The sequence below is a fragment of the Hyalella azteca genome, unplaced genomic scaffold (genome assembly GCF_000764305.2).
Source record: "Hyalella azteca isolate HAZT.00-mixed unplaced genomic scaffold, Hazt_2.0.2 contig9603, whole genome shotgun sequence".
Classification (NCBI taxonomy): Eukaryota; Metazoa; Arthropoda; class Malacostraca; order Amphipoda; family Hyalellidae; genus Hyalella; species Hyalella azteca.
Window position 1 is genome coordinate 90,285 of NW_025939671.1, and position 12,729 is coordinate 103,013.

The following is a 12,729-nucleotide window of genomic DNA, read 5'->3' on the forward strand; positions in this document are numbered from 1 at the left end:
GCTAAACTTATCAAATATATATAATGTAAAACTAAAAATAGTAGCATAAAGTTCAACATTTTTACTATCTATGTAGCATAAAGCAAGTTAAGAAATTGTACATTTACTACCTCTGAAAATTCCATGAAAGAAGTGAAAATGAGACTTCGGAAAAGTACCTCTGCTATGCTGTAGCAAAAAAAAACATTTGCTGTATAAAAAGATTTTGCTTGCATAAAATTGCACACAGATGTTGGCTTAAAAACGCGATTAACAGAATTTGTGTATCTCATTGAAAAAATGCTGGCAATTTCTGAAAGACAGGGTAATAAGGGACACCCTCCAGGGTAATAAGGGACACTCCTGAAAATGCATTTACAGTAGAACCTCGATTAGCAAAGGCTCCAGTTAACAAAAAAAATCAATTGCCAAAAAAAATATCGATTACATCTACCCTGCTTGGTAAAAAAAATTTTTCTTGAACTAAAAATTAATGAATAATTGGTCATTTCAAAATTGTGCATGGAATGTCATATATAGAATTGTGCTCTGGGCAACATAGAATGAAAATTAATTAACCTAAACTATTATTTATTTCTCCAAAAAATATGAAGGTTGTCATTAAATATTCATTTCTGTTTCCTGTATGTTTTTTATGTCTTTTTTTTTTTTTTTGTTAAGGGGACCGCCCTAGCATACGAAAACTTCTACAGTTATTATCCGATTGTCATGAAACTTCACATTTCATACGTAAAATGTAAAAAAGCGCGTCATTTATCCTCGTAGAGTTTTGTTAAGGGACCTAAAACCCACCTCCCTTTGAGGAGCTGTCACAAAGTCATTTTTCGACGTACAGGGACGATACTTATACCGTTCGATGCGCAAGAAAACAACCTTTAAGATGAGATAAGAAACAGAAAAACTCAAAATTTTCAAATTTTAGCTAGGGCGGTCCCCTTAAAGTGAATTTACTTTGACACCAATTTAAATGGTGTGAAATAACAAGCTGTCCTGAAAGCTTACAGAAATGCTATATGCCTGCTGATGTGAAGCTTGCAGTGGACAAGGTTGTTGTAAATGCTCTATGGCATGTTCATGGATAGGGTAGTATCACATTAATAATATGGTAATGTATGGATATGGTAATTTCAGACCAATAAAGGAAAAACAAGTAAAAATCACAGAAAATGTCATTTATTGTACATCTACATCATCTACAAAGTAAGAGAACTTCAGAGTACTGTTAGTAATGAAGAAATACACCCTGCATGCTGTAAACGTTTTAAAATTAAGTTTTATTTCAAGTGTCTCGGATTACCATGTTCCCGGGGGTAATTCGGGATGCTTTTATTTTGCATCTTGTACCTTACAAATAGTATGTGGAATTTTTGGAGGTGCCATATGATAGCCCTTGCAAGATAATAAAAATGAGCCCAAACTTCTTTCTGTAATGTTTCATGGGAGAAGTTGTTAACAAAAATGCTCAAAACCATCCCTTATTACCCCATTTGATGGTTTTTAAATTTAAGTAAAAATAACATTTATAGAAATGTTGCATGGGCCATTGTAAACTTAAAATATGCTTCATTTCCAATTAAAGATAATGAAATATGATAATTATTACTTATTATCCAATACATAAAATTGTGGCACAGTAATTTTATTTGATATGAAGTTTCTTTTATGGCTGTAAGCCTGTAACTTGCTTAAAATTTTTCATCAATAGACTTAGTTACAGACTAGTAATGCGAGAATTCATGACATGAGTTTTCACATTTTAATTCAATATTTTCATTGCAGGTGATTAATTTCACTTGTAATGAAGCACATAGTGGCAAAGCAGAATTTTTTTTAGACTCTCCCTCAAGTTCATTTTTGAGTCCTATAAGTAGACCAGAAAGTATCATGGATACCAGCATTATCATATTTAATAAATTGGTTAAAATCTTGAGTGAATTAGGAAATTTAAAATGAACTGATTCTAAAAAATCTCTGGTTTGCACTGTGATGAAGCATGGAATGGAAATATGGGGATATAGCATAAACATATATCTAGTCATTTACACTAGCAATCAATGCCAAGTAACCTTTGTAAACCATACATTTGATTGGACCAAATGGACCAATTGGTCTCAAAGAAATTTTGAGCTACATATATAGCCAAATTATAATTTGTTCAACAAGTATATACGATGAAAGAGATACTTTGAAGTTTCTCAATGTTAACAGCATTGAAATTTATGCAGAAACATTGATTTTTATTATTTTATAGTAACTTATTGACCATACCTGATTTCATTAGGGCCTTTTATTTTAAACTAATTCAATTTTTTCCATTGAACTGTTGTGCTGCTGGCCAACGCTGTCTTTTGTTTACTTAGTACGTGGTTGCGTCTTGTGAGAAGTGGTGCTTGCGTGCTGTTGGGCAGTCTGTGAAGGAGCATTGATTGATCCATGATCTCAAAAATTCAAAATACTATGTTCTCTTATATAACCTATAGAATTGCACTATGGGCCTAGTTGTTCCTGTAATTTTTGAAAATATATGAAAGTGAAACAATTGTTTTACCCATGATTGCTGGAAATTCCACATTACAAACAAACATTACAAATTGGCTGCCCAGTATGATACGGATTTCAGTGATAAAAAGCAAGGTGTGTGAGTGTCTGCTAAGTGACAACTTTAGTGTCATTGGAGGGAGCCAGTGTGGATGCAGGAGGTGGATTGGTAAAATATAAACAAGTATAGGTACATATTGTATTGCAGGCATAGAAAATAATCTACTTTTCAAGCTGCAACCAGAGAGTTTTTTGACTGCCATTTTTGGAGTTGTGAGATTCTTGCCAAGTGAATTGTCTTTCTATCTGTTACCAAAAGTGCACAATCTGGTAACAAGATTATAAATTAAAAAAAATGGTTACTACCTATGTATAGGTACATTACTACTAATTAATTGGGAGTTAATCAGACTGGCACAAAAAAATTGGTTACTAAGTGTGCATCACTAAAAATTAATTGGGAGTTAATCAGACTAGCAATTTGGGCATGATACAGCTTTGAAATTGTTTTATTTTTCATCCCTCATTAGATAAATGCTCAATGCTTCCTTACAGAACAGTACCGGTACTCTAAAATTTTGAAAGCCTGTGCAAAAAACCATTGTCTTGTATCTTGTTGATCTTTTATATTTCATTACTGACCAAAGACAATATTCAACTTCTTTTAATATGCTTTGTTGCAATACTCACAGAAAGCAGCTGAAACTGTAAACATGAAGAAAATTTTTATACATTATGTGCATACCACCGCAATCGAGAGATACCTAGAATCGAGAACACCCAACAAGATTCTAAATGCACCTGCACCTAAAGTAAACGAAATAGAGAGGACTTTGAACCGAGGCATGAGGCGCACATTGGCGCAGTTAAGGGCGGGGAAATGCCCAATGATTAGAGAATACCTCAATAAGATTGATGAGGCTAATTACCCAACACCATCATGCCCTCTGTGTCAAAACCACACCCACAACACACAACATCTGTTTGGGTGTGCTGAAATTCCAACCAGCCTGCAGCCTGAAGATCTATGGAATAAGCCAGTGGAAGTGTCCCAACTGGTCAGGGTGTGGCAAGACCGGCTCGGCGCTCCGGAGGGGGGTGGGCCTGGGCGGCACTCAGTCAAGTGACGTTGTGGTGATCATCATCATACATAATGTGGCATGGTTATAATTAAAATTCATTAATTTGTTTCCAAACAGGAGTGAGTGAATTAAGCTGTTGGTTAAGCATAGAGATTAGTACAAGAGGCCCATGTGTCTAAGTCAAAACCTTATGGTCGGCCACTTTAATGCAGATAGCATCAAAATTTATTGCAATGCCAAACTCTTTTCAACTAAAATCTACAAAGTCTAATGTTTAGGTATAGTTAATTGGAAATTTGTTGTGGCTAAGAGCCAAATAATGTGTGCTGACCACTCAACACTATGAGGGTAAAGGTTGTTGTGCAAGTCCAACACTATATATATACCTGCTTTTGCCAGACTATAAAGTAGGGAATTTCATTTCAATTGTAATTGAATGATCAAAAAAATTGGCAAAAAAATTTTGCTTATGCATAATATCAATATTTCAATCCATTATAAATTATCTTAATATGCGTATTTAATTGTCTATATCTTTCCAGACAAATGAAATGTCATTTTTCTCAAGAATGTATTCTTCTTGGTCAATTAAAAGATGGAACTTATGTTACTCATCTATAAAACCTTCTCTATTACCCTCCAATAACTGATCGTTATTAGTCTCTTTCTTTTCTTTTTTTCATCACCTCCCCATATTTGTTTTGGAATTAATTCAATTTTCTATCTCAAAATGAACAGCTTTGTTAAATTGAAAGAACCTTCGGTTGTTCGCACCTATGACCAAGATGGATTCAGGAAACGAGCTTCCTGTGTGTGTGTCAATGAAGATGAAACTAAGGTATGTAAAAAAAGCTTAGCACTTCTTTGCCAAAATCAAATATAGAAATTTTTAGACATTAAATTTACTAATTATCTTTCTTGATGGATTCAAATTCTGCTCTGATGCATATATTCTGTTAATTTTATTTCATTGATTTGAAGTTAATAAAATAATCTACAAATAGTCAACAAAACATCTATCTTCATTGTGTGAAAATAGAAAGTGAAAGTGACAAAGATAGAAAATTTGACAAAGATAAAATAGACTATAGACAAAGAGTGAAATCTTTCAAGTCCCTTTTTCAAAATTGCGCATGTCATTTTGTAGATATAAAATAAAAGTATTTGTTGCACATAACAAAAACTCCATCAAATTCTGCTGGTAGCATTTTGTTTAAATTATGACCTCTTTTCCCTAAAAAGTGTTGACCAATCTATACACTAGGTGCTGCTGGTGACATCACGGAAGGATCCTAGCTTATGGATTGTCCCGGGAGGAGGCGTAGAGCCTGACGAGTTGGCTCCCATTGCTGCAGTCAGAGAAGTCAAGGAGGAAGCGGGTGTCTGTGGCAAGCTGAGCCGATGCTTGGGGGTTTTTGAAGTAATTTACATTTTATACTATTTCTATTTATCTGAAATTGAAGACCAATCAAGGTATTGACACCCAATAATACCATATAATTGTTTTGCAAAGTCACTAAACAATTTCACCCAGAAGCAATGACTTTTATGCTCTCAGCCTCCATTGCAATTTGGAAGCCATAAATCAATCAAGTCTTATGATTTTACAATTTTCATTTTGAATTAATAAATTAATTTTTTTATCTTTCCTTTAGCTGCCCATTAGTAAAAACTTTGAGCTCTTTGTCATATTTATTCATTCATTTATTTATTGCATGTTCTATACACTACCTTTTTCCCATTAATTTTCCATTTTCCTGCAGAACAAGGAAAGGAGGCATCGCACTAGTGTCTTTGTGATGGAAGTCACTGAAGAGTTAGAAGAGTGGGATGAATCTCGTTCATTTGGTGAGATTGTATTGCAAGATATCAGCGCAGCAATTCTGACAAATTTCTATTTGTGATCATGTCTGGAATACAGTTCACAAGAATCGCTACTTATGTGTGTCATGTACTAGATTGAAATAATGAACTACACTCATTTCAGGTCGTCAACGGCAGTGGTTTACTGTGGAGGCTGCTGTTAGTGCTTTGCATAAACCTCTGCAAAGCAACTATGTGAAGCTGCTGTTGCCCCCAAGCCACCGCTACCACACTTGTCCCCCACACCCGCATGTTGAGCCCATCAGCTCCTCTCCTGACGCGGTCATGTCTTCAGCTGACACTCATGGAGACTTGATTGATGACCATGGGCAACCCTCCTCATGTCACGAGTCTCTGTGCAAAAGCAACAGCAGCGGCAGTGGCACTGACGACGAACACAACCATCACAAGCAGTGCGCTGCTCCTGTGCCTGCGGAGTGCAAGGAGCCCTGCCAGTTGATGACTGCAAGTCCTGGGTCTTCATCTCTCACTGCCTCCATGTCTACGGGCTAGGAGAATAATTTGATTTGTATATTTTTTTTCAAATTAAGCGTTGCTGTGCTAATTTAACTGTAATTGTAAAAATTCATTGTGTAAAGTATTATCAAATTCATTTGAATAACTACCATTGAATACATTTTTCTTGTAATGAGCTTCAATTAGGCCTTTATGTCACTTATATTTTGATGTCAAGTGCTCTGAAGGATTCAAGTAATTTTTGGTTTATTTTTGGTGTTTAAATCCTAAATTAATAGATTAGAATAGAATACATTTTAAAGAACAGTGCGGTTAGGTTCCACCGATCTCAGAGTTATTATTCTGAATGTACTGAATTTACCCCTCGTTTATAGAGCTCTTGTACTATACCAAACATAACAGTATTTCTTACTGGTTCTATTTATATCGACGGATTGTGGTCGCTTCTTCTGTCAAATTTACTGGTTGTATCACTGTTGATTGTGATCAGCATTAGAAGCTAAGAACGCTTGTGTACATGTGCCGTCGAATTATCAATCCGTAATACAGCTTCTTTGGCGTAACGTTCTTATTTTAATGGCTGTGGCTTGTTTGAGCTTACATGGGAATTAAAAAAAAAAAGTGAATCAGTGTGAAATAATTTCCTTGTGCTTGAGCCTCTGGTCTGAGCTATAATCGTGATCAACATGCTTCAAAAAAATTGTGGCCTATTGCTGTCAAATATTCCTTTTCATGATTAATCACTATTATACATGTATAACACTTTCAAAATCATCATTCCAAGCCGTGCATTGTATCTTCATATGTTCGCATTTCAAGCTAGTCATCGGTTTATTTACTGTCAGTTCTGTCTTAATTTTGCTTTATGCCTCAACTCAATTACTATTTCTAATCACATGACGACTTTGAGAAAGTTTTCCTTAAAATATCCAAGCATTTATTAAATGTATAGGCTTGTTGTAGCGAGGACAGCTCTGCGTCGCTGCTGCTACTGTCTTGATTTCTCATCATGCCGTCCCATGTATGCACTTGCCTTAAGTTGAAAGCTATCGCCAAAAATCTTAGCTGTAAAACCCGTTATATTTATTTTGGCTTAGCTTTTGCCAGCACGTTATAATATTCATTCATTTTTGTTATAAATACGGATGAATGCTAACTATCTTGAATGTTTATGTAAAACTGATGACGTATATTTCGTTTATTTGATTTAGATGTAGTCCCAGCTGATGAAATTGAGACTTAGAAGCAATTTCTAGGTGTGTCCTAAGAAAATTTGCTGGGAGTTCTCAATTATGGAATTATATTCATAGGTACGTGAGCGAGTGAGTAGACAGGGAGGTAGAATTCCTTATATTTTCCTTCTCTTTCAATCTCGTGCGAATTCTATCAAAGTGTTTGTTCATATTGCCATTCGCCTAGCCCTTCTTCGTTTTTTAGTCTTTTCGCAATAATGTCTTCTCCTTCATGCAAGCCTCAGCGCTTGGGATATTTACGACCTTACGCCACTTGTTGGTGTTGTATATTTTCTTTCAATTCTAGAGAACTTTTCCCGAAGCACTAGTAAACTTGTGGCCAATCTACTACTATTATCACTTCCTTTTCTAATTTATGTTCCACTCATGATATATAGGCCTATCGTATTCAACTACTTGCTCTGCAATAGAGTGGAGCTAAAACGTTTACTTTGCAGTTACGAAGCTTTACTCCATCAAGTCTTATGAAATTTTGAAGAATATTTTCCGTGCTGTCAGGAGATCAAGACTGAGGGGAGCTCTCAGTATCAATACAGTGGCCAGAACGCCATTATTTATGAAAATGTAGTTTTTCTCAACGAATATAAGCTTCTTTTGCTCCACTATATTCCAAAAAATGTCGGAGCAGAATTGTCCTGCCTTCCGCGCTTTCCTGCGACACCTCCAACTGTTCAGTTGACTGTTTTGTTACTGCGTCTTTCTTCAAAGGCCGTACGCCCAGTCCTCCTAGCGCACGTCATGCGTGTGAGATGGTTTTGTAGGCTCATTCTACTCAAATTTGTACAACGTTGATCAACTACCTAGGTGTATTTGCCAGTAGTAGCATCATTATTAGCTGAATTAAAATTTATGGATGCACGCATTTCGATGGTTTTGTACTGAATTAGTTTAATACTAAATCGGAAGATCTTACTGATTTTTGTTAATCTTCGGCTGATCTGCTGGATAGTTTAGATTTTGCGGTTTGAAATGTGAGCGAAATATTTTACTGGCAAAATGTTAATTTTTATCCTTGGTAAATTTTCCTGATAATTATTTTATGTTTCTCCTGCGCAAATTGTTCAATAACTTGACTCTTCCTCGTGACGTTAGTACAGGGTGCGGCGTGGGAACTTACTCTTTTAAAAAAATCACAAAGTAAAAAGTATTAAAGATAGCGTTTTAATTCTTTCTTTTTTACAAAGAGCTACATTTAAAGTTTCGTTGGGTTTACTTACAAGTTTAATTCTTGAATATTACATCTTGTAGGTGACCTCCATGCTGTTCAATACATTTTGTCAGACGAGATCGGAAGTTTCGCTCCACCTTCTCAAGCATGTCTGGACCAATGTCAGCAATAGCAACGCGAATGTTGTTCTTCAGTTCAGCTAGGGTCCTCGGACGATTGGTGTACACTAAGGATTTCAAGTATCCCCACAAAAAATAATCGCAGGGGGCTAAGTCCGGCGAGCGCGCTGGCCACTGGAGATCGCCCCTTAAGGAGATCACGCGTTGTGGAAAGTGTTCGCGCAAGAGAGCCATTGAAGCGCGTGCTGTGTGAGCCGTGGCCCCATCTTGTTGAAACCACACATTTCTTACACCAAGTTCATCAAGTTTTGGAAGGAAAAACTCTTGAATCATCTGAATGTACCGTTCAGAAGTGACTGTAACTGCCCTATCGTTCTCTTCAAAAAACCATGGGCCTACATCTCGACCACTGCATGGTCGCAACTGAACTGAGTGGACGAAAAACTTCATAGCCCGCGCACCATATTGCGCATGGCGCCACCTTCCTAGGACTAATGGCCGCCACGTGGCGCGCAATTCAAATAAGTAAGTTCCCGCGCCGCACCCTGTATTTTCGTTTACATGGAAATGATTTTGATTGAGCGATGTTTCATTGATCTCTAGGAGCAGTTTGATTTGCATCACACTAATCACTTCTCGTTATGTTTTGTTTATTGTGCAAATTAGTTCCTAGCTCTCGCTGGACAATGATTCCTGCTGCTGGGCCAATGTGAGGTGCCCTAGATGTGCAGGTCGGGCCTTTAATTTTTGTCGATACTTTTGCATGAAATGTGTTCTTAATATCCGATTCTTTCCCGTCTAACTCTAAGGAACTCTCCCGTGAATGCTCACCAGAATTGCCATTGGACAGACTAGTCGATATTGTTCTTTTCCGTGATAAATGAAAGGATTCACTGCAACAAAAGATTCATTTACGTAAGTGAGAGTAAATCGAGTGACTAACAAGCGAGTAAGTTTTTAGTTTCGGTAGATAATTGAGCTTGTACCATTTCGAGGATTGTTTTTCGTATATTAAATTGTGCTAGTTAGTTTCTCATCCCTGAAGTAGTACCGAATAACTCTGAGTACTTGTACTTATTTGCATGGCACAGCAACTTGATGTATTTCCGATCAGTTTATTGTTTGTTTAAGTGTTCTAAGCATTTACACTATTATTTATTCTGACAAGTCCATTAACATAGCAATTTTTCCATAATTTTTCAATGATACTGATATGAAAGTTTTCTGATCACTTCAAATAGCGAAAAGTATCTGAGAGAGATTATTTGCACCATTTTTTATCAGATATCTTCGAGGAGAAAGACCTTTGTGGAATAACTCACTCAGTGATCCAGCGCCAGGGCTTTGATGACAATTTCTATAATTACGCGTGGCATTCTCTCTTCCATGTTAATCTCCATTAAAGCTATGCTGCTGTATCTTAGTTGACTCCAGTAATAAACATAAATTCTTGATATCCAAGTTTTCTTTAAATTTTGCATTCATGACCAATGTTGTTCTGGCTGTTTTTTTCACGTTACTGTGTGAATTGGATTTATTTTTGCGGCTTTTTTCCCTCGCAAAATTCATTTTATGGTTGATCTACTTCATGTGCGGTCTGCTTATAACCACTACATAGCGGTAAAAATCTTTCCCGTACGGGAATGCCATCAAGGGCAACTGAAATATTTTCCGTATGGTAATACCGTCGTCACGTCTTTACTTGGTGAACTGTTTCGACAAATGCCTCTCCGTGTAGCCTACAAATTTACTTACAACTCTTCGATCTTTAATCTCCCGACCAACCCATGGGTGACCCACTTTGATGGACCAAACTGTGACCCACTTAGAGCGAAATTGATTGAGCTACGCCATTCATCCCTCGCGAGGAAAGACAATCAAATCAAATTTCCAGTACTTACTCTACTCTATTCCTGACGCAGCAAAGATACTTCAGGTCAATACCACGCAGGATTATTTAGCCGCGCATTCAAAGATCAGGGAGACTAGATGAAGCTCAGCTCGCTCTATTCATTGGCGAGTGCAATGGATTTAAAAAAATGTATACTCTATTTTCATTCAAAGGTCATGATTATTTGTACTGGAATAACAACCTTACTTCAATGATTCGTAACATTTTGAGGCGAATTTGAATTATCGTAATTTAGGATAGGCAATTTTTTTCGATTGTTAAATTTTTATTTACAACATTTTTCAATGCTTACAGTAAATATTAATGACTGAAAAGTTAATAAGGCTGTAAAATAGATCAAGATCCAAGCTAAAACATAGACAGCTCTCATATGGTATTGTAGAAAATTTGTTTACTAGCTCTAAAATTTGACAATCTGTTTAATTTTCAACTAACCCAGTAACAGTGCTGTATGTATATCTTCCCGGGAGCACACTGCAATTTTCTTACGCGTTTCAAGATAAGTAAATCTCTAATAAATTCATTTCGTAAATGTGAGAACTATTACGGAAAACAATGCTTGCACAACCTACTACTAATGTATCTTTTTCCATCTAATTAGTGCTTACAAGACGGATTGAATACCGTGATCATTTACAATGTCATCAATTCTACCATTGAACGAACATAGGTTTAATCAAAATTGATTGAATAACGGTTCATGAAATGAATCTGGTCATTAATGTGATCACTCTGCAGGTAAACGTATGCTTGCTGCATGATAAAACATAGAAGCAATAACGGAGTAAACTTCTCTAGCTCGTAGAAGATTTAATATAGTCATAACATTATTACATCTGAACATCATATAAATTTGTAAGTATAACCCTATGTACACATTACTGATCGAGATTTAAGTCTGGTTCTCTAAGATCTCACTTTCAGTAACCTTGAATAACGTTACTGTGGTTTAGTGCTTCAAAAATCGAGATAATATACAGGTTATGACATATCAGCAGTAAACTTAATTGCGTGACTAAGAAAAAAAACTTCACTACAGTGAGTAACTTTTTTTATTATTATTAGACACGCATTATTTACCTAGATGTTCCTGCAACAACTGCCAGCAGTGACATCCTATATACTTTGCAATGAACTCCTGTTACATCTGGCAACTGTGGCAAAACACTTGATATTGACGGGAAAATCATGTACTTAAAATACTTTATATACCTTTGCCTTCCTTGGTCTTCTTCTTCTTAAGCCAACCTGAGAGTTTCGAATCTTTGTTTGTGAGAGTCTGAGACCGACCGACGGTGTCGACTGTTTTGCGTGGAGGGCGCGGTGGCTTAGCGTGACGCGTGTCTCGGCTGTCATACTCGATGTGGTGCGGCTCCCGAGGATGCCTCGGCTTCCACGGAGCAAGGAGTGAGAAAGACCGAGTTACCTTCTTGGCCTGGCGCTGCACGCCCGAGCGATCAGATTCTCCGTCTCTTTGAACAGGTATGTCGGCAACGGCCGTGGCGTGCAAGTAGACTGAGCGGTTGCTTCCAGTGGAAACATGAGAGGCTCTTGAGCCCTGGTGGCTGTCGTTCTCACTTTCGCTGCTCTGTAGCGAACTTCCCGCCGAACCTCCTCGCGTCGGCCTCTTGTTGGGCGAGCGCGATGAGCGCGCAGGCAAACTCCTGTAGTCGCCTGGACCGCTGGACCGACCGTCTCGAGTCATCTCGCGGTCGCTCTCTCCGAAATAACGTTGCTTGAAACTCGGATTTCGACCAACCTGAACGGGTTTTACCTGACGTGGTGACGCACTAGAGCCTGATGAGCCATCAGAAATACGTCTGGGGCCTCTGGAATTTGTGGGTCGCTGGTAGTAATCCTTTGATCCCCGGGGAGGGTTGCGCGCCTTTGAACGTTGCAGTGTTGTGCTTTCCCATTGCCGTGTCTCGCGCTGGTCCTGCGTTCGCGAGGTCCAGCCTCGACTTCCGACCTGTAAATTACGACACTCGTTATTGTTAATTGACATAAGTTAAAGGTGAGTGAATTAAAAGCTTTGAACCATACATTTGAAATGAAGCATTACTGCTGCGCTAAGTGTATTTGTACATTAATTCGTGGCCTACAAGTTATTCTCATTTTGCCCTCGGATTAATCGTTAGCGCGATATTGGAGATTTCACCACTCTCGTACAATTTATTAAGGTTTGTTAGCGGCAGCAAGTGAGCCTTGATGATTTCCCGAAACTGGAATGGGGTTATTATTTATAAATGGGGCTTGCACTAAGTAATGTGATTCATAAAATACAAACGCTATGCTATAAAAATTGAATTATTGGTCA

General features: G+C 37.4%; 2 protein-coding genes across 3 annotated transcripts in view; one reads left to right on the top strand and one right to left on the bottom strand.

Moving 5' to 3' along the window:
* Positions 1–4,161: 4,161 nt before the first annotated feature.
* On the top strand, positions 4,162–8,317 carry LOC108682095 (diphosphoinositol polyphosphate phosphohydrolase 1). The gene is made up of 4 exons (XM_018171207.2): positions 4,162–4,458; positions 4,885–5,040; positions 5,384–5,468; positions 5,608–8,317. Exons 1-4 carry the CDS (start codon positions 4,351–4,353, stop codon positions 5,994–5,996), a joined length of 738 nt encoding a protein of 245 aa, XP_018026696.1. The 5' UTR covers positions 4,162–4,350; the 3' UTR covers positions 5,997–8,317.
* A 2,345-nt stretch (positions 8,318–10,662) lies between these two features.
* Positions 10,663–12,729, bottom strand: part of LOC108682090 (histone-lysine N-methyltransferase, H3 lysine-79 specific) — a 50,294-nt gene continuing 48,227 nt past the window's right edge. For both annotated transcript variants that reach the window (XM_018171202.2, XM_018171201.2), the window contains one exon: positions 10,663–12,381. In XM_018171202.2, the coding sequence (XP_018026691.1) occupies positions 11,617–12,381 (765 nt within the window). In that variant the 3' untranslated portion in view covers positions 10,663–11,616. The remainder of the gene's footprint in view (positions 12,382–12,729) is intronic.